This window comes from Protopterus annectens, chromosome 10.part0 (assembly GCF_019279795.1).
Source record: "Protopterus annectens isolate FY-2018-M chromosome 10.part0, PAN1.0, whole genome shotgun sequence".
Lineage (NCBI taxonomy): Eukaryota > Metazoa > Chordata > Ceratodontiformes > Protopteridae > Protopterus > Protopterus annectens.
This window is the reverse complement of record NC_056744.1, coordinates 1753261894-1753287609: the sequence shown is the minus strand read 5'-3', so window position 1 is coordinate 1753287609 and position 25716 is coordinate 1753261894. Positions and strand designations below refer to the sequence as shown.

The 25716-nt window shown below is 41.9% G+C and overlaps 1 protein-coding gene across 3 annotated transcripts in view; it reads right to left on the bottom strand.

Annotated features, from left to right (window-relative positions):
• The window catches only part of LOC122813975, a 602906-nt gene that overhangs the window by 244984 nt on the left and 332206 nt on the right, over positions 1-25716 (bottom strand). For 2 of the 3 annotated variants that reach the window (XM_044086536.1, XM_044086534.1), the window contains exon 5: positions 15024-15066. In XM_044086536.1, the coding sequence (XP_043942471.1) occupies positions 15024-15066 (43 nt within the window). The remainder of the gene's footprint in view (positions 1-15023; positions 15067-25716) is intronic. The other variant, XM_044086535.1, reaches the window with a different exon arrangement.

Sequence of the window (25716 nt, the reverse complement as noted above, 5' to 3'; positions counted from 1 at the left end):
AAGATTATTAAGGGTGACATCATAATTAGAGTCAGGATTCAATACCTTAAAATTGGATGTGCTCTGTATGGTAATTCACTCTGACAAAGTCCCGGATATTGTAAAGACGAATCTGGATAAAAGCACTCAGGAATAAATAGAATGAATGGAATAAAGCTATACAATGTTTCATTAAACCACAGTTTTATTTTTTTATTTTTAAACTTCAGTGGTATCAGTTACTGTTTTCCAAGAGCCTCGGGCGTGTGCGTTAAATTGTACTGGTGCATATTTGGAGTTAATTCAGAGGAGTTTGGCTGTGCTCTTTGGACACATGGAATACTTACTTCCATATCAATAATAACCAAATAATCCAACAGGTGTATTGCTTCTGGATCAAAACCACTCACTATGAATTCAGGACTATTCCATCTCACCTAATCTCAACCTCCTGGGTGTGCACATGCCCACTGTGGTAGCCATCGAAAGGTAGAAGGGAGCCAAAATATTTCCATTATATGGACAACTGTGTCTTGGCTGCTACTTCTTTTCCAGACCAGATCTCATCTCAGACATATCTACACACAATTCTTAAGCCTCTTGGTATAACTGTGAACTTGGAAAAGACCTTGTTGGAATCATCCCAATTATTCTCATTCATCAGCTGCAGGCTAGACACCCTAAGATGTACAGCTTGTCTTCTTCTGGGCAAAGTTCATCTTTCCCAGCTCAACGTTTACCTTCTGATAAGCACTCACTCATCTTCTGCTCATCTTTGTCTCAGAACTCCAGCCTCATGATGGCAACCCCCTTCATGGTACCATTTTTGAAGTACCATGTGAGAGTGCTTAGGTGGATGCTACAAGTTCATTGGCTACTGTTACTAGATACAATGTTTCAGCAAGTCAAGATATCAAAAACTTGCAAAAAGCATCTGCAGGGATGGATGGTCTGCGCAGCCTTGTGGAGAGCAGTCCATTCACTGCATCAGTGGCAGACACTATGGCTGCATTTGCCCTAGAGTCAGGAGCATTACAAAGGCTAAACTGTCCAAGGTGTCAGTCTTCACATCAGTATGCCAGAAATTAGGGCAGTCCTCCAATCATTTTGGGACTCACTGGCATGCCCAGAGTATATGAGAGTTTGGGAATGAGTTGTGTTATCCTGTTGCTTTTCAACAGCTATTCATATTCCAGAGGAAGCTACTTTGCTTGTGGACAGCATGCAACATGAGTTGTATCCAAATCTCACAGTGGTACAGAAGCTCTTCTGGTGTTGAGGCAAGCTCTGCTGCATCCTTTTTACTTTGCCAGCGGCTACCAAGTAGAACAGTGTCTAGTTTCTAATCCTTCCAACATCAAGATGTTAGGGATGCTCTGGTCCAGAAATGGTCCCCAGACTCCTTTACACTTTCCTCCATTTCCCTTGATTGTGACAAGTCATTAACAGAATAAATTAAAATATTGTTAATATTAATACAGAGGCAGTCCTTCAGTGAAGCTGGCTGTACTACAGGGTGGGGAAACAGGCAGCACTGTATGTCTACTTATGTAGTGAGTACATACACAACATGAGATAGGCAGCACTTCTATGCAGCTAGATGTGCTAAAGCATGGAAAACAGGCAGCACTGCATGTCTACTTATGTAGTGAGGACATATACAACATGAGATAGGCAGCACTTCTATGCAGCTAGATGTGCAAAAGCATGGAAAACAGGCAGCACTGCATGTCTACTTAGTGAGGACATATACAACATGAGATAGGCAGCACTTCTGTACAGCTAGCTGTGCTAAAGCGTGGGAAAACAGGCAGCACTGCATGTCTACTTATGCAGTGAGGACATATACAACATGAGATAGGCAGCACCTCTGGACAGCTAGCTGTGCTAAAGCGTGGGAAAACAGGCAGCACTGCATGGCTACAGAGGCAGTGAGTACAACCTGAGAGAGAGGCAGTGCTTCTATGCAGCTAGCTGTGCCGCAAGGTGGGGAATAGGCAGCACTGCATGGCTACAGAGGCAGTGAGTACAACCTGAGAGAGAGGCAGTGCATCTATGCAGCTAGCTGTGCTACAAGATGGGGAATAGGCAGCACTGCATGGCTACAGAGACACTGAATATAACCTGAGAGAGAGGCAGTGTTTCTATGCAGCTAACTGTGCTTTAGGGTGGGGAAACAGGCAGCACTGCTTGGCTACATACACAGTGAGTAAGTATACAACCTGAGAGAGGCAGAGCTTCTGTACAGCTAGCTGTGCTACAAGGTCCTGTGTACCACACATTTAAAGTGATTAAACATTTGTCTGTACAGTGTACCTCTGTTATCATGGCTGCACTGCAGTCTGGCCACTGAATGCCTGAACGACGTTTGTTACCACAGAAAGATTAATAATTATCCACCGAATATATGGATGGTACCCATCGATGTGGTGAATCACATACTGAAGTTGGTTCTGTTACTAATTCTTGGTAGCACAGTTAAAGCCTGATATCAGTACTGAGTAAAACACTTTACCTGCTGCACAGCATTACCAATCCTGGAGATTGATTTGATCACTGAAAATTTAGCTTAGATCTGCTCTGTACCACTAGTTATGTAGAATGAATCATTGGTGATTACTTCTATAGTAATAAGCCTTATTTTACCTGTACAAATCTGGACAGTATGAGGAATAGTTTGCAATCACTGCTTTAATCAGAATGGCTTTTAGCTTCACAAATCCACTATATTTGGATTTATATATACTACAACTGAGTAACACTGCATATAGAAACAAAAATATTTACATAGGAGAAAAAATTTCAAAACAAAAACAAATTTAGAAATAAATCACTTAGCTTGTGATTTCAGTCCAAGGAATAGTTAGAGTAAGGATGACACAGGAGGTAAGTCTAATTAATGAAGTTACAAGTGTTATGATGGCTTGGTGGTAAACTACTATGACTGTAGTGTACAGGGTTCCTGGGTTCGAGCCTTGCAGAAGCTGTTTATTTTGAGGGATAGATTCCTGTCCCAGAGACTTCCCATACTCTGGAACAGACTACCTATCTATGTCAAACAGAGCTCCTCATTAGCACTCTTCAAGAAAAATCTTGATGATTGGATGGGAAATAGGAAATTCATCCCAGGGATTACTTCTGTGGCTCTGCTCGACAGGGGCACAGGAAAATAATTTTCTTGGGTGGCGAAAGCCAGGGTACATTTTTGGCTAGGCTTATATAGGCCCTAGGGCCAATAACCTAGTACGTACCTATGAACCTATAACCTTAGACATGCCTGATCCTTCTATCATGTATATACATGTAAGGAGAATTTGATTTTTAAGATATCTTCTCCTGTATGTCAAGGCATCTAGCAGCTGCTTTTTTGATAAAATCAATAAACTCTTTAGAGCTACCATTCTCAAACATTAGAATAAATTGCTTAGAGAAATTTAGAGCCATCACTTTCTACAGAATGATTGCCACTGTAGACTGCCTAGCTCCACACTGATAACAGCAATTTTTTTATTCTTTTGAGCTGGGGCACAGGATCTGAACTGCCTAGACATAATAAAGCCTTATTATGTTTAATGTTATTGGCTGCCAAAAATACTAGAAAATGGAAATCAAAATCTAAATCAATTGCAAATGAAGTATTGAATATTGTTATAGATATAAAAGAACTGGAACAGGGATCGTTAGAAAAGGAAAGAAGCAAATTACATAGAAACAATTCAAATTTTTGGGAACAATACATGCATAAAATGTTCAAGGAAGGAGTGAAGTTTGAGAGAAGGCAGGAAATGAGTAAATGTATAATGCATGAAAATCGGTATTATGGTTTCTTTTATTTTGTATTAATGTATGTGTGCCTTTGTCTTAAGTGATAATTTAATAAAGATGTTTAAAAAAATATCAAAGCTGTGGGATTATGAAAGGCACCAAAATGCAGAGGCTGGGTGTTTCCTGTTAGTCAGTGCACGACATTGTGGTGGACAGCAGCAGAAGAGATGACCAGACCCAAGTAAGGAAGTGAAGAAAAAATTCAGAAATGTAAGTTAATGATCTCAGAAGACAAAGTCTAAACATTTACTCACTGAAAATGGCCCTCAGAATTAGGTCTGTGGTTCATTGGGGCCTAACCACTTAAAAACATAAAATAAATTAATGCCAGAATGTGTTGGCTTTCGCCGCCCCCTTAGATTAGTGCCCTGTGCCCCTGTCCAGCAAAGCCACTGAAGTGACCCCGGGGTAAACTTTCTGTTTCCCATCCACTCGTCAAGGTTTCTTTTGAAGAGTGTTAGCGAGGAGCACTGCCTAATGTAGATTGGAATCTTGTTCCAAAGCATGGAAAGTCTCTGGGACAGGAATCTATTCCTCCAGCACGTCCTATTTATTGTTGTGGTGAGGTTTAGATCCCTAGACCATGTGGCTTGAGGGGATAAGGTTTTCTTTAGGTGGAGCATGTCCATCAATTCTGGGTTGGACATGGCCTTGTATGTCAGGCAGAGATCACCTCTGAGTAGGCAGTATGCAACCGAGTACAGCTAGAGTTTCTTCAGTCGAGCTGCATAGGGCACCTGTTTGAGGCCAGTGATCCTCTTGGTGAGGTACTTCTGTGGTCTTTCCAGCTGTTACAGGTGTCTTGTAAGGTACATCCCAAATGGGGCGCTGTACTCTATGATGGGTCTGATGAGTCATGAGTAGAGGGGCACAATGACCTCTTTTGATCTGGATGCGAACCCTTTTGTGATTAGGTGGGCCACGTAGAAGGATTTTCTAACCACTTTGGCAATGTGATTATCAAAGGTGAGATTACTATCTGCTTGGGTCCCCAGATCCCTTATTACGTCTTCTGTATTTAGGGAACTACCACCAATGTGGTAGTTTGTGGGTACTTTGTCTTTTCCAAAGGGGATGACTATGCATTTTTTGGCATTTAGCTTGAGGCCATGATTTTGACACCAGGTATCTGTCTCAGTGAGACCCTTTTGGAGGATGTCTGTGTCAGCCAGAGAGTCAATTATAGCCCCTAGTTTGCAGTCATCTGCGAACTTGGTCAGCCACAGTCCTCCTGTGCTTGCCTGTACCTTTGAGAAGTATATGCCGAACAGGAGGGGTCCTAGGACTGAGCCCTGGGGAACACCACTAGTAACCAGTTTAGAGCTGGACCTAGCTCCCACAACTCTCATCATGTGGGTTCTGTCCGTGAGCCAGTTGGTAACCCATCTTGTGACGTAGGGGTTTATGTTCAGGCTGGTGAGCTTGTCTATAATACCTGAATGGGGAATGGTGTTGAAGGCTTTAGCGAGGTCTAGGTAGACTGTGTGTACTACCTTTCACTCGTTTATAGCCTTGGTAACTGTCTCAAAGAAGTCCACCAGGTTTAGGGGGCATGATCTGCCCTTAACAAAGCCGAACTGGGTAGAGTCCAGTGTTTGGAGGTTCCCAATGTCTCTGTTAATGAGTTCCATGATGATGCGCTCCATAGCCTTGCAGACCAAGCTAGTCAGGCTGTTGTGGCTCCACCTTTGTGGAGCGGAATAACCATTTCTGTGCACCACTCTATGGGTACGTAACCTGTGGAGAGGCTGAGTTTGAACAGTGTGTTCAGGTGAGGGGTTAGTTCGTCTTTGAGCTCGTGTAGGATGCAGCCTGGGACACCGTCCGATCCCATTGATGCTGTGTTTTTGGCTTTGAAGAGGGCTGTTTTAACCTGAATGTCTGTGATTTCAGGGACTCTACATTCTTCTGGTATGGTTATGGGCCCTTTTGGGGGTGAAGTTTGCGCTGAACCTGTCAGCCAGGATGTTGGCAATATCGGTCGGTTCAGTGTATTTTGTGCCATTCTGCACCAACTCTGAGCAGATATGAGCATTGCCACTTAAATTCTTGACATAGCTAAAGAATGCCTTGTGTTTATCTTTGGAGTCCTTGGCAATTTTTCTTTCAAAGCTCGCCTTGGATGATTTTATGAGGGATCATAGTTTCTTGCTGATACTGATCAGGGATGTCTTCCCTTCTTGGGATCTTACTCTTTTCTGTATTAGTTTCCTCCTTTTGTTGTATAGCTTGTTTATGGCAGGAGTCCACCAGACTGGTTTCCTTTTCTTGGAGGAGTGAGTCTTGGTTTTGCTGGGGATGGCACGATCCATGCATTCTTGTAGGTGCCTGTAGAATGCATTAGTAAAAGATTTTGCCGCTTGGACAGCGTTATCCTTCAGCATTGGAGCTTTGAAACTTTCCACCTTGGTCTTGAGTAACGTAAAGTTTGCCTTTGAAAAGTTTTTCACGGTGCTTTACTTGTCCGGGGGTGGGGGCAGAATGTGGATATCCAAAGTGATTTGTTTATGGTCACATCTAACCAGCGAGGGGTTGACCTCCGGTGTGGAACACCAGTCGCCCATGTTGGTGATGACCAGGTCCAATATGTTGTCACCTCTGGTGGGAGTGTTGACCAGTTGAACCAGGACGTTTGAATTTATAAAGTCTAGGAAATGTTGGGCAAGGGAGTTAGTACTTGAGTAGTTCTCCCAGTTAATGTTTGGGTAATTGAAATCACCCAATATTAGGGTGTTTGGTAGGACCTTTATGTTTCCCAGTGTTTCCAGAAATGCAAAATGGGGGTCCTGGGACATGGTGGGTGATCTGTAGCAAGCTACAATTTGAATTGCAGCTTTGCCCATTGTTAGTTGCACATGGATGATTTCTGAAGCATCGTGCTGTGCCACTAACCTAGAGGCGTGGGTATCCTTGATGAATATGGATACACCCCAGCCTTTTCTATTTCCGTTTGGGTTCTGTGGCTAAAATGTATGGTATGAGTTGTAGCCTGATAGTGCTGGGGTGCTCTCTGGAGCCTTAAACCAGGTTTCTGTTACTGTATATATATATATATATATATATATATATATATATATATATAGAAGTTATGTACTCACCATAACGCTCCATCTGAGTAGTTACACTTCATTTTTCTGCAACCTTCCCACCCTCCTTCCCCTGAACGTTCTCATGGTTTATGCTAAATTGAGTTGCTGATTGGTTTGAGTTGTGGCAAACTTGATCTGAGGGAAGGTATGAGATGGTGATGGGTTATGGGTAAGGGGGAGGAGCTTGGAGCTCAGAGCAATTCCAATACAAAATACATAGTGTAATCCATCTAGCTAAGGAAACCTTGACGATGGCTTTACCCAAAAAGGGTTTAGAAAAAGACACAAATAACTGGTCAGACTTACGGAAGGGCTTTGTTCTGTGTAAATAAAAACAAAGTTGTCTAAGAAAATCTAGCAAATACAGTTTATATTCACCCTTGTTCTGAAAATTTGGAAAGAAAACAGGTAGGTTAATTGTTTGATTAATGTTTGATTCGGAAGCCAATTTTGGTAAGAAAGAAGGGTTTGTACGGAGAGAAACCCTGTCCTTATGGAAGATCAAGTAAGGAGGCATGGCAGATAAAGACTGAATCTCAGAAACCCTCCTAGCCGAAGTAATGGCCACTAGGAAGGCTGTCTTCCATGATAAGAACTTCAAATTTACTGATGCTGCATGTTCAAAGGGGGGAGCAACTAAAGCCTGGAGAACAAAAGTAAGGTCCCAAGGAGGAACAGAGTCCTTAATTGGAGGATGCAAAAGAAAGGTGCCTTTAAGAAAGGCCTTACATAGTCTAGAAGAGGCCAGGGCATTCATGTTTCCACCGATGTGGAAATTTGAAATAGCCACCAGTTGCACTTTCACAGTGGAGGAACTAGCCCCTTGCTGAAAAATGCTGTCTAAGAAATCCAAAACTGCAGAGACAGGGGCTGTAAAAGGATCCAGGTTTCTCTGAGAAGCCCAAATAGAGAATCATTTCCATTTACAGTGGTAAATCTTCCTAGTGGAAGCCTTATGAGATGCCTCCAGAATAGATTTTACTGAAGACGAAAGACCGGGAGTCCTGGCAATCAAGGGAACTGAAGCAATCAAGCTGTGAGTTTGAGGCTGTCCAGGTTGGGCGGGCAAGTGCGCGAGGGATGAGAAATGAGATCTGGGCAGGGATCTAGAACCCAAGGAGGAGCTAGAACATGAGACCAGAGGAAGGGGAACCACACTTGACGAGGCCAGAATGGGGCAATGAGGATCACTTTGCACCCCAGTCGGCAAGCTTTCTGAAGAAACTTCGGAATGAGTGGTAATGGGGGATAAGCGTACAGTAACCCGGGAGGCCATGCATGGACTAGAGCATCTCTGGGGGAATCCCCTGGTGAGGGAATCAGAGCGAAGAACTTGTTGCCCTTCGCGTTGGAAGGAGATGCGAAGAGATTGCAGCAAGGCTGTCCCCATGCAAGGAAGATCTCCTCTGCTATTGACCGTTTCAGAGACCACTCGTATGACATTAGACTAGCTCGACTCAATCTGTCCGCTAAAATGTTTGAGCGCTGCAATCAGAAACCGACTGGTGGTGATCGTCCACTCCCACACTCTCATGGCCTCGCAACACAGAGGGTAAGATCTGGTTCCTCCCTGTTTGTTGATGTACCAGACAACCAACATGTTGTCTGACTGAATTGTAATAGTCCCCGGAGGAAGAACAGTGTGGAAGTCTTGCAACACTAAAAGCACTGCTCTCATCTCCAGAACATTGATGTGCAACCTGGACTCGTTCTGGGACCACGTACCTTGGACCGTCCTCCCCAGATAATGCCTCCCCCCATCCAAGCTGGAAGGCATCCGTGGTCACTGTGGCTTAGGCTGTAGGTGAAACAAATGGGCGTACCGCTGCGATTACCAGGGATTGGAGCCACCAGAGGAGTGATGCCCTGCAGACTTTGCTGATTCGAATTGGATATTCCATGGGGAGATCTAGCCAAGACCAGTGTACGGCTAGAGTCCATTGAAGAACACTTATGTGAAGACGCGCACAGGGGAGGACAGAGATTCCTGCAGCCATAGAGTCCTGGGCCCTGAGAACATTGCCCACCTTCGGTAACCTGGGGCCAAGAACTATTGATATATGAGCCCATAGACTCTGGATCCTGTCTGGAGTTAGAAAAACTTTCAGTCGAAGGGTGTCCAATCGTGCCCCGATAAAGTCCAAGATTTGGACTGGGTCCAAGAGGGACTTGGAAACATTGATAGCAATCCCTAGCAGGTCTGCAAGATGAAAGAAGGAGTCTCTGGCTTGGCAAAGAAGACGCTTGGTGGAAGCAGCGATGAGCCAGTCGTCTAGGTAAGGGAATACCTGAATCCCCTGACGCCTCAGGTGAGCTGCTACAACTGCCATTACCTTGGTAAACACCCTGGGGGCTGTGGTGAGACCAAAGGGTAGGGCTCTGAACTGGAAATGATTGGCTCCCAACCAGAAGCGAAGGAATCTCCTGGAGCTTCTGTGAATCTTGATATGGTAGTAAGCACCCTGGAGGTCTATCGAGCACATCCAGTCGCATTCTCAAAGATAAGGTAGAATGGACTACAGGGTGACCATCCAGAATTTCTGTTTGGCGACAGCCAGGTTTAAGGTTGACAGGTCCAAAATGGGCCTGAGGTCCCCCATCTTTTTTGGCACTAAAAAGAACCTGGAGTAAACGCCTGACCCGGACTGATCCGGGGGGACAGGTTCGATGGCTTGTTTGTGAAGCAGATTGGAAATCTCTAGCGCTGCTGTCTCCCTTTGAGAGGGTGGGACATCTGGGAGGTGCTTTGGTTGGATCGTTGGGGCAACAAATGGGATGGTGTAGCCTCTGGATATCATTTGAAGCACCCAACGATTTGCAGTTACGGACTCCCAAGCCGTTGGGTGCAATGAAAATCTTCCCCCGACTGCCTCCAGAGTAGGACAGTCAGGCAACCCCTCAGGGCTGCTGCGTGGGTCTGTCCGAGAAGGGCTCCCTAGACCCAAAGTTCCTCAGACCCCCTCTGCCTCTGGGAAGGCATCTGTCATGTCCCCCTCTGCCTCTAGGGGACGAGTTGTCCTGAGAGTCCCGGGAACACTGTGATTTCTGGAACCACATCTTCTTTTGCCCTCTCTGATTCCTGGAAAAGTTTCTTTGAGGACCGGAGAAGCGGATTCTGATGCCAGACAAGGTCTTTCCATCTTTTTCACTCTGGACAAGGGTGTCACGTACAGTCTTCCCAAAAAGAGAAGAACCATCGAAGGAAGCATTCGTGAAAGATGTCTTGAAGGGGTCCACAAATTGACACAGTCTGAGCCAAGTGTGTCACCTCATAGCCACACCAGTCCCAGCCACCACAGCTGCTCCGTCCATAGCATGGGAAAGGAGGTGCATAGACATGTTTGATACTGACTTCAGAGTCGACATTTTCGCAGAGAACAGATGCTTGTCCTCCTGCGACAAAGACTCTGGGGGCGACTCAGCTAACTCCGTGACTAGGTCTCACTACAGTCGTATAATGTGTGCCAAATAGTTCAGCGCTCAGATGGAAAATGTCGCTGAAGAATATACTCGCTTCCCAAATCGATCTACCATCCTGGACTCCTTGTCTAGAGGGTGGACCGAGGAACTTTCCTCAGCCAGTTCCCTCTTGGTGGCTGCTGCAACCACCATAGCATCCATGGGGGATCCCTTATACCAGGCCTGTCTATCTGAGGGTGGGGAAAAGATCTTGACCGGGCATTTAGGTATCGGCTCTATGGTGTCAGGCTCCTTCCATGCCCGCTTGGTGATAATATCCACCAAGGGATCCGCCGGTGGAGACACCCAGAACATAGATGGGCCCGTGCCAAAAGCCTCCAGGAACACTAATTCATCCGTAGAAGGTTTTGGGGCTGATCAATCTCCCCTCTGGCAGAGGATCTCCATGATGTCTCCAAAGGAGACATCCTTGGGAGGTGACCTGGGGAACCTTCATCTTCATCTAAATCAGTGTCTTCTGTCAAGGACTCGAGGGGGAGTCCAGGTGCCTCCTTTTACACATATGCTTACGAGGACCCTCTTCGGTGGGACTCTCTGAAGAAGGCTCATGAGCCACGAGGGGGGGGGTTCCTCCAGGGGAACCACCTGGGGATCCTCTAGCACGGGCTGTCCCTGGGGCAAGCTGAAGGGAGTTGTAACCGAATCCATGGGAGTCTGGGCAGAATCCAAGGAAACAGGCTGGGGTCTCAATCCTTGGGAGAGAACCCTCTCCACCATGTTGAACGCCGATGGAGAGCACACCTCCTTAGCACCCAACAAGGAGAAAACTCTCCCCGGGTCTGCCGTGAGGATTGGGGCCGAGGCTAGAGTAGCCGGAGGTTCGAAGAAACAGCTCAGATCCGAGAAAGTCAGAGCCGAAGACACCTCCATCCCCTCGGCTCTGTCTCCCGTCCTGTCTTGGCCCTGAGAGCTGCTCGGATCCGAACTGGTCGGATCCGAGGAACTCAAGGTGATCGCCAGAGTCGAGGTTGGAGGAACCATTAGCGCTGAATCCCCAGCTCCGAAGATCCTCAGATCCATAAACCTCAAAACCACAGGCCAGATTGCGGAAGGAGAAATCGGATGAAAGAAGGGCATGGAGGTCCCCCCTCCAGAAGGAGAGGGGCCTGGCAAGGCTCCCATATGGATTTGGGTCCAAATAAATCTCCTTATTATCCTGTCCATATCCATTTCAGAGAGACTCCGAGTTGAGAGTGAGGAAGTGACCGACTCGGATCTGGCTGGTCGCTGTGAAGATCTGGATGAAGGCCTCGGCTCCGAAGGTTCCGTCGGCTCCGGGGAGAATCTAGGGAAGTGGAGCCAAGGAGACACAGGTCTCGATACCTTGGAAGGCCGGCCAGGGAAGTACTCCTGATCTGGAGACCGTTTACGGGGCCTATCCCCTTTCCTTTCTCTGTTTTTTTCTTTTTTCTTGTCTCTCCCTTTGGCATCCCCTTCAACAGGTCTAGCAGGAGGGTGAGTCCCAGCCTGAGAGGGGGGTTTGATGGGAGTTTCAGATGCCGAGACCGAGGTTGAGGAGTCCAGCGTGGAAGGAGGGAGAAGGCCTTTAGCCACCATTTTGGCCTTCCTGTCCTTCAAGGCCCTTGGGTTAAAACCAGCACACACACTGCACTGGATGGATAAATGGGGAACACCCAGGCAAACAACATATAGAGTGTGACCATCCACCGGTGAAAGCTTATGGCCACACTCTGTGCATTTTTTGAATGTAGGTTTAGGCTGATCAGACATTCTACACACACACAGCCACACCTACCAAACTCCAACACACTATGGGGAACTAAAGGCCTACACTACAACTACTTCACAAAACTAAACTTCTTTTTTTATTTTTACCGACGAACAAGCGTTTTGGGGAGGAAAGGGAACTAACTGAGAAAAACTCTCACTACACACAAAATATAAACCAAAAGGCACTTACTACAACCCTAATGCTCAGAGTTATGGAGACCACGATGCTGATGCATGAAGCGGCAAACGAGATCTGAGGGAAGGTACGAGATGGTGATGGGTTATGGGTAAGGCGGAGGAGCTTGGTGCTCAGAGCAGATGGCTGAAAAGTTGCCGGCTCGGATCCGATATGGATCCGAATACCCACAGGTTGCAGATAAAATGAAGTTAACTACTTCAGATTGTAGTATCAAGCTTAAGAATAAAAGGAAGAACATTTTGTGCAACCATAATATCAACAAGCTTTAAAATAAAAGGAAGATAATTTTGATAGAAAGTAAAAAAAGTAATTCCCAGGAGCTTAATAAAATCCACCAAAGCTAAGTTTGAGACTGAAACAGCTACCTAAACCAAAGACAATCACAATGCATTTTTTCAGTTATGTTCTTCATCTTAAAAGCATAATACAGAATGTGCTGAGTTGATTACGAACAATGTTACCTACACTGGGGCTGAAGATAAAGGCAACCTACTGACCAGTAAATATAGCTCCAACTTTACCCCTCTATCCCTCCTCTGTTTGTCCCTGAAGATGTACCTGAAACTGGCTTGCCTCCAGCTATCACACAAGACCAAGCCCTAAAAGCATTATCAAAAGCCAAAAATACTGCATCTGTGGGTCCTGATAATATTCATGGTTGCATCTTAAATAATATAAAGCATGATTCAGCTACTCCCCTAACAATATTGTTCAACCTCAGCCTTCATACAGGTTTTGCACAAAGCAAATGGAGAACAGCTACAGTCATTACCTTGCATAAGGGAGGACCTTCCACACACACAGGCAATTACAGGCCCTTAAGTCTGATCAGCCTCATATACAAAGCCATGGAAATACTTATCATGGAATTAATCAGTAAGGACATAAGGAACTCCAAACACTGGACCTGTCTCACATAGGATTTATCAAGGGCAGGTCATGTTTATTCAACCTGGTGGACTTTTTTGAAAGGGTCATCAAAGCAATAGATGAAGTTAAAATTGTACATAACACATACTTCAACCTGGCCATAGCTTTTGACACAATCCCCTACTCAGGCATAGTAGTAAAGCTGAATAAACTGTGAGTAAACCCCTGTGTCACCTGCTGAATTGTCAAGTGGTTTGCAGATAGGATGCAGGAAATTAAAACAGGAGACGTTACCTCCACAGAGACACCAGTCACTAGGATCTCTCCTGTTTGGCATCTACTTTTTTGAAGTAAAAGCCAATAACAGAAGACTCTGGCTAAGTACATTTGCAGATGACTGCAAGATAGGAGCCATCATTGAATCCCTAAATGACTTAGTCATTCTGGAGGAAGCTTTTTCCCAAATAAATAGCTAATATTGAAATCATGGACTGAAACTAAATGCCAAAAAATGTATTACTGTATCTTCTGGAAAGTCATCTACCCCAAGGAACACATTGACAATATACCCCTGAGAGTTGACTCAGTTGTTCAGGATTTGGGAACGTATGTGGATAGTGACCTAACTGTTGACCAACATGTGTCCATTATCATAAGAAAGTCCTTTTAGATTGCACAGCTTATAAACAAAGGAATTGTGTCTAGATCTAGGGATGTCATTGTACCCCTTTATTCACCCCTCATTAGACCAATCATAGAGTATAAAGCCCCCTTTGGCATGAAGCTGTCCTGACACATGCAACAACTGGAATACCCACAGGGATTCCTTAGTAAAAGAATACAAGGCCTAAACAATATATCGCACATGGACCAAGTCAGAGGCCTGTCACTATACTCAGTATCCTACAGACTGCTAAGAGGAGACCTGTGTCTGGCATACAAGGCATCCCCCAACCCAATACTGATAGATTTACTACACATCAGCAAGTCAAATGGCATCAGAAAGACTCAGTCTAGGGATCTATACCTGTTCTGCAACATCAACAGAACAGTTTGGAGCAACAGGTATATCTCGCAGAGCATACCACTGCTCTGGAACAAACTCCCCATCTACATAAAGCAAAGCTCATTCCTGTCCATATTCAAGCACAACTTGGACTTATGCATGGAAACAGAATATCTAATACAGGACTGCCCCTTGTACTCCTAAAGGACAAAGGCAGCTCCTAAGTGCTTTGTCTCATGCATGGGTCCCCTCAAACTATCTGTGCTATGATACCAGTTATTATCACCAGGGTAATATATATTTATTGACCATGGGATGGTAAGGCCAATCTAACACCAAATGGGATAGGTTAATTTGAGCTCCAAAGGAAATTTTGACTAGGCGTAAAACGGCTGCAAGGGCAGCTAGCATAGTACTTGCCTAAAAAATCTATGAACCATATAATCAGAGTCATGGGATGCAAGTCTTGCAATTAGAATATGTGAGCTGTATGCATACCAGTTATGTGTTATGATTTATGCAAAGTTCTCTGACTTTTGCCCACTGGATTACCTCTTGCTCTGCCTAGATTTAATGATGTTATTAATTTTTAAGTTACAGCTGTTTGTGGAAAGGAGCACATATATTATTAAATCAGGAAACTAAGCCTATACAGAGATTACACAACACAAGAGATGGTTTAGTATTTCTAGACATATTGTTGTGTGACTTAAGGGAGTGCTCCTGCTTCAAACTTACTGTTATGAGTTTTAATGTTAACAGGTTAACAGAAAAGGTTGTATGGTGCACAAACAAATTAAATTGAAGGTGAGCTTTAAATGTGTTTACAACACTTGGCACTTACCTCCTGCACTCTGTGATTCTCCGTAGCTTCTGTTTCCTTGCTGCTGCAACAAGAACGAAAGAGATTCATATCTAGCCATAGTAATTCTCGCAGATCATAGTGCAGTGAGACAGAGAGAAAAAAAACTGTATACCTACCATCATACCTCACACCTGTCCAGATTTTCTCAGAATGTCTAGATTTTTACCTTATATTTTTGGTCTGTTCCTCATAAAATGTGTGGTTTTCTGGCAAATCATTGAAGACTGAAGTCACTAAATAATGACATACATTTGAATTTCAGACTCCATATCTGTCAGAAAATGCATTATAATGTGAAAGCTATTATTCTAGCAACGTTCTAAGGTCTTTACCTCATAAACACAAGGTACAGGGTTTGATTCTTACCTCAGGTTATTGTCTAGGATTGAAATGGTCTGAGGCAGTAGGAATAGTATTCCCGTATGAACCTGTAAGAGCAATGTTTAAAATTTCTCTCCCCCAATTATTTTTAGCTTTGTCCAGACAAGTTGAGAGGTATGCCTACCACGACTGCAGGTCTAATGGCATATAGGATTTCAGTATATTCAGCCATACTGTCGTGGAGTTAAAGAGCTAAAAACTGGTGTGGGCAGGGGACAGCATACAGGCACTGTTATTTTATATTCTGTTGGATGTTAGCAGTGATAAAAACATGTTTAGGATATCATATTATTCCTCCCTGTTCAGTTTAGCTCCAGCAAAAAAAAAAAGGATGGGAACATGAAAAGGAAGAGAAATAAGACAAAGATAAGTAAAAAGCTAAGGCATTACAGAATAAGGATACAATTCAAAGGAGAAAACATTTGTAGGGGAAGTTTTAAAGACTAACAATTATAGTGGTGGTGGAAGACATAGAACAGGCTTGGCTACTAGTGGTAGGACCAATTCTGTTCAATGTTGTTGTGTATAGTATGTCACATGATTAGAAAAATGCAATAAATATGTTTACATATTTTACCAAAATGAGGGTAGCAGTGACAGTTGGGAATAACAATAAACAGCGGGACTTGAATAAGCTGACCAGTAAGCAGTTAAAAGTCGGTACAAACCAATGCAAGGATATGTACTTTGGGAAAAAATCAAAAAGGAAAACAATGAGAGAGAATGCAGAGATCACTGAAGCAATAGGGAAATCCACATTATGCAGTCTTACAGGTAAAATCAACCGTTTTTGAATCTGTTAACAATGTTACTTTCAACTGTAGTTTGCTATTGACGCCTTCAGTTCAGTATCCATTATAAGGGTTTCATTTTTTCCCCCAAAAAATATCAGTGTTATCCCCTGAAGTCTCAGAAAACCCAGTATGCAACCTATACTGGGGTCAAAAACAAAACAGGCAGAAACTTCACAGTGTGGAGGGTTTCAAGTTCACTCCTTGAAAGATGTTATGCACCTAGTTCACTAATAAAATTCAAACTTTAAAATATGTACTACAAAATAATAAAATAGTCGGTAGTCCACAGTTGAGTAATAAATGGAATATCCTTTATTGAAACACACAAACAAGCAATCCTAGTTGAATATAATAAGAAGCATTAAAGCCATTAATTAATTTATATATAATCAAGTTGTTTGGAGCAAGGGAGTGGTTACAGAGGGTGGTTCTTTTAAGAGCAATAAAAGCATTAAACTCATTGCTTTAATGAATGAATTTAATGGTCATTTATAGAAAAAGTGCAACTTTGCATGGTGTTCATGAAAGAGCATTTAAAACATTTGTAAGAAAAGACCTGTTGAGAGGCAGGTGTATTTTATGAGTTCTAAGCATACTGCCTGCTCTGGTATTAAAACACCTGTTCTGTAAAACATCCAGACTATGAAAAGAAATGTTATAATAAGTGTTATAACTGCCATGAAATATGTCATACATGTTGCTGAACATGCATGCAGTGCATTCTATGTTGGGAAACTGAGTGTATATTTGGTACAAGGATTTTGGAATATATAAGGTTGTTAACTGAAGTGCAATAAGCAGTGAGGTAAGTTGATGTAACAGCAGGTCTAACCATAAATGTATTTTCAAGTTCTCTGTATTAGATAACATAAATAATGCGATTAAACTTGACACATCATGTATAGGGCTTTGAATCTACAAACTGTATTACAGTTTAAATTAGATTCCATCAGTGTCATGGGGTTTAATAAATCATTTTCAGGTAAAGCTTCCCTATGGCTCAGGGAAACTATGACACTATATAATTAAAACTAGTTAGTTTCATTTTTTTACTCCCGTGACTGCCAACCATCAAGCTGAAGGCAGTGCTCATTTTTCCCCTCACTGAGGTAGGAGCGATCTGGTGTACAGCTGTCATGTAGGCAGTCATGAGGGGCGTTTCTCTTTAAGAGTCTAATCCCCCCTTGGGTAATGCACATGCAACTTGTGTCACTGTATGGGGAGCATCACACTGTCTTGTGCACATGTGTACTTCTGTATACTTATCAATGAAGATTTCAGCATTGTGGCATGTGGATTGTTTGAGTGGATTACTTATCCACAAAATATTTGTAAAACTGGAACTCTGAATTTAAAGCTTTGAACAGCATACAGAATAACTTTGTGATGAACATTTGTTGGGAGGTTGGTCTCTTACACTCTCATTAATTATTGCAATCCATAAGTTGCCACAACTCAGAGTGAAAATAATTACCCCCATCTGATTACATCCTTACAGAAATTCACATTTCACAAATATTTTGTGTATAAGAGCACATATCCCTAATTGATATTATTTATTTGATTATATGTGGAAACTTTGCTCAAAGAACTGACTTCCACATAGCCAATGATCCAAAATACTGAAAGTTTATGTGTGAAACACACAGAAAGGGGAACATTTTAACCTTAAGTGTTTTTTTGCAAGAGGACAAGCGTATTACCCCGATGTGGGAAGAAACACTCCACATCCCAGAAACACACACACATATTGTGTTTACATATACATACACACACACACACAGATATATATATATATATATGTATATATATATATATATATATATATATATATATATATATATATATATACACAAACACACACACACACACACAATAATATATATATATATATATATATATATATATATATATATATATATCTACACACACACACACTCACAATACATACATACATACACACACACATATATATATATATATATATATATATATATATATATATATGGGTCTACCTGAGATGGTCGACAGGCCATATGATCGACACTCATTTGGTCGACAATTCATTTGGTCGACAGGCATGTTATGTGGGAGGGTTCGCCCCCCACACCCCCCAATGTGGGGGGCTTTGCCCCCCACACCCCCCCTAACTATATATATCAACTCCAGGGTCGCACAACATTGGGGAGGGGGGCAAATCTGCCTGTCGACCAAATGAATTGTCGACCAAATCAGTGTTGCACAAATTCGAAGAAGGGAAGAATTTCCCAGAAGAAGCAAATCATTGTCGGTGCACAAATAGAAATTGCACTAGTATTGACTTCCAATAGAAGTACTGCGGTGGTGGTGCTGCAGTAGCGTTGTCGCCTCACAGTAAGACGTTGTCCTGTTCGATTCTCAGCTAAAGCGTCTTTTGTTTGGAGACATGCGTGAATGGGCATACCTTCGTTGAAGGAACCTCTTCATATGATATGACAGTCCATCTACTCTCCATGCTCCTTCACTTCTTAGACCTGGAAACCTGATACTCATATCTTATTGCAATATGGCTGTCAATATAAATAACTACATCTTCTGTAATGAAAAAGACAAACTGTGGAGGACCACTGATGACAATCTAAATTTATTACTTTTTCTTCCACTACATTATAAAAAATGTCTTTTAGTTGATTTTTCTTACTTGTACTGTAATGGTCGTTAATTATTTTATATGTGCTAATTCACTTAGTTGTACTGTAGAGCTTTTCTCCCTGGGCCTCTGCTGAAAAAGGTCAATAGCTCAGTCAGACTATCCCGGTCAACAAATGTCAAATAAATAAATAAAATAAAATAAATGTTTCTAATTAAAAACGATCAAAATAAAACCTCTAACCTAACAAAAGGCTTGATGTTCTACTCTTATACCATGCCCCTAATCCTCTGTGGTATTCCCTGCCATTAAAGGTCCAACCATTCCAGATTTCCTAACCCCCCACAAAATACACAAAGATATAAAGAATTAAGACACACAAGAAGAGCAGAATTACTACAAGACTTCCCCATCTTGATTTGAAGGGATATTTTAGAACTACACAGTTATGGGTTACAGAAAGCTATAATTCAAAATGGAAAGGGATAATGATAAAGCAAGGGAGGAAATTCAAGAAATAAATGGGGGGAAGAGACTTTGGATACAGATCCTATTGTAAGAACTAAGCCAACATGAGAAGGAATAAAAGAGATTCTGACAATAGGGATGAATGCAATTAGGGTACAGAGAAGAGGCACTAGGGGGCTGGAATTTATTGGAGAAAACTGGCAACAGAATCAAGGTATTGGGAGCAAATAACTAGAGAGGGAGAGGTAACAATGGAAAGAGGCAAAGAAGACACTTGGATTGCAGGCTAGAAGCTGTCTTCTCTATCAGGGATCAAAATTAGTATATAGACAAAGAAAAGGGGATAAGGGAATATTAAGTGAAAGACCAGCTCTTGTAGAGTTTTTAGTTGAATGCAGTTAAGAAGCTACTGTTAAAAAAGAGGGTTAATTAGTAGGGCATATAAAATACTGCCCAATAGCTACAGGAATCAGAGGTGGTTAGAAAAAGATTGGCAAGAGACTGGATAAGCAATTAACAAGGAAGTCAAATGCTATCAGAAATACTCAGTCTAGGGATCTGAACTTCTTCCACAACATCAACATAACAGTTTGGAGGGACAGGTGTATTTTGCAGAGGATACCACTGCCATGGAACAGAATCACCATCCACATAATGGATACAGATGAACTTTTTGTAAAGCAGATATTAGATCTATGAATGGGAAACAGAAAATTGACTCCAGGACTGTCCACAGTAGTACTAATGGGCAGATGCACCTCAAATGCTTTATGCTGTGCATGGAGCCCTTCAAATTAGCTATGGCACAATCCCAGTTATTTTCATTACTTGTAATGTATAATATCTATGAAACAATGGAAATACATAAGTCTGGCTCCCAAATATGCAACAGATTGGTGTATTTGTACCCCAAGCTGATTCCAAAGTAGCTTTCCTCAGGCAGATGGCAAATATTGGAGGTGTGATGGGGAAGAAAGTTAACTGGGAACATGTTCTGGTATTGTAATGAGTTGGCAGACTTAAAATCACTAGAGTACTCTGCAGAAATATTTGGTGAGAAAATGAGTCTACCCAAGTACATTATCTTTTTGAGTTGGGATGCAGGATTTGACTTGCCTGAACAAAGTCATAAGTTTAATTTTGGTGGCCAACAAAATAAAATTACTAGAAAAATGGAAATCAAAGTCTAAAGTGTGAATACTTTAACAGAGATAAAAACTAGAAGTGAGATCTTTAGAAAAGGGCAGAAGCTAATTACATAGAAAAAATATATTCAATAAAGATGTTAAAACACTTCCTAGCTTTAGAATGAGCTTCTATTACATATAGGACTATAAAGCATCTTTCAAGGTGAGTCTTAAAGTAAAGCAACACCCCCCCAAAAAACAAATCACAAATTTTCCAGTTTTCTTCTAATGAAGGCAGGCAATACCCTTTGAGGGTTGGTACCGGTAAAGTGATTGTAGTGCATGTACTCACCCAACCTTGTAAAGAAACAAAGTATGATTAATAGAGTTTAACAGTTAAAAAGTAGCAGATGCCATCTCAAAGAAAAATAGTGATTAGTGGCATTTCCACAACTCAGTACAGAGCTCCCTTCCGTTTGTCATCTACTTGTCCGATTTCTATGGCACCAGCCAAGACACAACCAAACTAAATTTGTCCATAAACGTAAACCAGATATTTTATCCACAGGGCATCAGATAGCTGGTAAAGGGAGTACTGTCTTTACAAATGCAACAAAGGTCTTTGATACAACATTGATAGATGTACTCAAATTTTAAGAGAGCTTTGAAATAATACAATTTATAACCAAGACTTCAGATACTAAGCAGAGCAACCCTCCTATGGTCCAGACTGGAATTTAAAACAAAGACTTTTGCTACACTGGAATGTCCAGAAAACATGTATGCAGCAACACAAAACTGATTTGCAACATCCCAGAAAACACCTTGAATCTACCAAGATATCATACTAACCAGCAGGGAATTAGTGTATATACTGGAGTAATATAAATGCTGTGTCAACATTAATTAATTTTATAAACATGTAAGTGAGCTGGTCCAAGGTGGTCCTCTTCAGTCAAGACTTATACAAAATTTGATAAAAATATTAAGTAATTAATAAATAAGTTTGGTAACAATATATTCATAGTTTAAGAGAAGCTTACATCGTCATCATCGACCCCCCCCCTTTTTCCCCATTTTCCATGGGGCCATAGTGTCACATTAACTGTCACCACCTTTCTCAATTCAGAACCAATCTCCTACCTTATTTATTTATTTATATCTTTTATGAAGTCTCATGGCTTAGGTGCTAGGATAGAGAATGCACAATCAGTGAAATAAAGCTGACTTTTTGGAGTTAGGGTGGGTGAGATTGAGAGATACCTCCTGAGATTATATGTGGGGGTTTCAGTGAAAAGTTTCTGAGTGAGACAGGATGATGTCTTAGGAGAAAGGGCTTTGTGAATTAGTGATCCATATAAGAGGTTGGCTCTCAAATGTTCTGGAAGCTATTTAGCTTTAGCGAGTTAGGCAGTGGTATTCATTATTGGGGGAGTTACTAACGAACTGGCAGATTTTATTGGGGATAATTTGTAAGGTGGCAGCATTTTTCTTTCAGGCTGCAGCTATAATGGGTAGTTCATATTCGAGTTGACATAAGAGTATGCCTTTGCTATTGCAGCACTGGCTTGGATACAAGAGATGAAGGCTTGTTCACCCCGAACAGTAGTTTGTTGATCTTTCTGCATGTGTTTTGACTGTGTAGTTGAAAGTTAATATTGGTCTAGCCAAATGCCAAGGCATTTGAAAGCTGTGGTAGCTTCTATGGTGGTATTGTTAACATTTTTAATATTAAAGAAGCTGGGTGGTTTGGCTATATTTGGTTGGTTCCAAATAGCATTGCTTTTGTTTGTAAGGGACTGATTATAAGTTTCTGGCCTATTAAGCCACTAGCTGAGGGTTTGGAAGTCATTTTTGTGCTGAGTCTGTATAACATAGTAGGATCTGTTTGAACTGTTGATGACCACATCATCTGCATAAAGAATTAGAGGTATCCAAGGGTGATCAGATGGGAGTTTGTTGACGAGTATGGAAAATAGCAGAGGGGTTAAATTGGAAGCCTGGTGGATTCCTTTCATAAAAAGAGCTGTTTCAGAGATGGTGGTGACTACTTTCACCTTGAAAGATTTATTGGTGAGGATGTGTACAAATCAAGGTTTTGCATCATCAGTTAATTTGTGAAATTGCACGTTTTTTAAAACACCTTTACTGAACTATCACTTGTGACACAGGCAAACTTACATTTATATAAAAGTAATCACATTTTATTAACAAATTCACATTTACAAACATTGTACATCACATATATTGTTCTATACCATCTAATTAAAGCAACATTACATAAATTTGTCAAATAGTAAGTTATAGTCAATTAGATCAAAGGCTTTTGTGAGGTCAGTAAAGACGGTTCCTGTCAGGTTGCCTTTGTCCATACTGAATAGGATGTTATCTGTGAGGGAACAGAGAGTTCTTATGGTGCTGCATCCAGACCAGAATCTGTGTTGCTTCCTGAATAGAAGATGGTATTGATGTAAATAAGCAGTAATTTGTGTGTAGATATTTTTTCTAGTATTTTACCTAAGGTGAGAAGTATTGACATAGGACAGAATTGTGAAGCAGTAGTTGCCTTGGGTAGTTTTGGAACAGGAGTGACCATTAATGTTTTCCATATCTGAGGCATAATCTTATTAGTTAAACAGAGGTTGTATATGGGCATTTAAGGACTTCATCTCCCACCCATTAAAGGTTGAATGGACCAAGGGGCTAGGTTTTCTGAGCCTGGGGGATATCTATTTGTATTTGGTTCAACTGTATTACAGTGTCTTTGGTTTTAATTTTTTGAAGTGGAATAGTAGAATGTAAAAGGGGGAGGGGGCTGTGCGGGTGTAAGTTTGTGCTGTTAATGTGTGGCAGGTTGCTGAACTCATTGAGGATGTCAATATATGACAGTTTGTATGTGCTGGTGTTAGAGGGGTTCAGGGGAATGGAGTTTTGTTGTGTTTTTTGACCAGTCAGTAGGTTGATTTCTCTCCAGAATCTTTAAGGTTTGGCTCAAAGTGAGAGCTGTTTGTTTTGGTAGTGGTTGGTTTTGTGTCTGGGGATAGTTTGCTTGGCTAGGTTGCATATTGAGGTATAGTTGGCTTGAGAATCTGTGAAGATGCTCCATTTCCAGTTATGCCATGCTACATCATGTAATTCGAGGGGGTGTTTGAGTTCGTTAGATACCCAATCATGATGGTGAAGTCAAAGTAGCCTTTGTACTAAGGGTAAAAATTTGTTTTGCAAGTGCAACAAGGTATTGGTAAGGCTGTTAGCTGCTTCATCAGGGTTTAGTTTGACAAGTAAGTGAGACCAAGCAAGCATGGCAAGGTGTTTTTTTTTAAGATTAGTGATATTCTGAATGGTTTTATGTTTGACGAAAATACATTTAGGTTTATCTTTTAATGTTAGATCATGTATTGAGAAAGTTATGGTACAGTGGTTACTGAAGGAGGGTGCATATATCGTGAGGTTAGATATCATTGTAGGATTATTAGTTATTACAGGATCTAGTAAGGTGTGCCTGTTACATTGAAGGTTTGGTCTAGTGGATTCAGGGTTGATTTGGAAAGACTTAAGCTGGTCAGGAGTTCAGACATGTCAATGTCTTTTGATCCCAAGTAATTAAGGTTGAAGTCTCCAAGAATGATTAGGTTACAGTTTTTGGGAGCTTTCACATATATTTGCTGGGTGAGGGTTTGAATTTTGGTAGTGGGGCTGGTGGAGGTAGGTATGTACTATCTAAAACAAGGGGATTTTGGTTTGTTGTTGGAAATTTTAAAAAGATCCAGTTAGGATCTGATTCTGATTTGCTGTTAGCTTGTACAATGATTGTGGGGTTCAGGTTGTCTTTGAAGAGAATTAATGCTCCTACCCCAGTTTTTTTGCCTGGTCTGTAATCTTGCAGGTATGAATAGTTTGGTTTGAGGTGGTGAAGACTAGGGTTGTCAGGTTTCAGTCACATTTCTATAACAGCTATAATGTCAAAATTATGTTGCATGGTAAAAGCAATGATTTGGTCATTTTTGTTCTTGACAGTATGGACGGTAAAGAGAGAGCAGGTAATATGACACTGTTTTTTTGTTTGAGTTGATGCATTATTCTTAAGTGGTCCTGGGGTCAATGTTGCCTCTTAGCAGAAGTATAAAGACAGTGGGATTGAATTTGAGTAGTGCTTTTCAGAAGCATAGCTGGTTCAACCAGCACCCTGGGTCAGTACAATGATCTATGATGCCCCCCCCCCTAGCTCTTCAAGTGAAGAGCAAAAAAAAAGAAGAAACACTTCATTCACTGTAATAAGCAATCGGCTTACAACAATTAGATCTACACCACACACCACCACAGCTCTTCTATTCAACAACAACAAAAAAAGACATGTCCCCTTCCTGCTCCAGCCATTCAAATCCCGTTTTTGTGTCACTGCTCCCAACCCTCCTCCAACGTATCCTATCTGCATGGAGTGCTACAGAACTCATGCTTTAGTTTAAAAAAATCTTCTTTTTAAACTGTAGCAAACTGTCTGCTACAAATGTAGCAAACAGCTGATATAGTTCATACTCTGTCTGAACAGAGTGCTACAGTGCTCAGACTTTAGTTTAAAAAAAAAATGCTCCTTTTTTTAAACTGTAGTAAACTGCTTGCTACAAATGTAGCAGACAGTTCCTACAGTCTATACCCTTTCTGCAAGGAGCACTACAGCACGCAGGTATTAGTTAAAAAAAATGTATATATTTTTTTCTTTTGAAATGTCGCAAACAGATAGAATGCAGCATGAGGTTACTACAGTTTATAGCACACATCGAATGCTACAGCACTCAGGTTGACTGCAAATGCAATACTGTTTTTTAAAAGCCAGTACTACATTAAAGAAAGATCTGGATTGGCTGATTGTGCCCCTGAACACTTTGTGCCCAGAGCAGTTGCCTCTCTCACATTGCCATAACTATACTACTGATGCTTTTGGAATGTGTACTTTTGTATATAATCGGGGCGGCCACAGTGGTGCAGCGGTTAGCATTGCTGCCTCACAGCAACAGGTTCCCCGGTTTGATTCTCGGCTGGGGTGCCTTCTGTGCGGAGTCTGCATGTCCTCCCTGTGGTTGCGTGGGTTTCCTCTGGGTGCTCTGGTTTCCTCCCATATCTCAAAGACATGCAGTAGGTGGATTGGACACTCTAATTGGCCCTAGGTGTGAGTGTGTGCATGTGTGCGTGTGTATGCCTTCTGTGGAAGGTTGGGTGCCGGGCTGGCAACTCGACACCGTAAAACTCCACTGCCAATCATGAGCGGACAGATG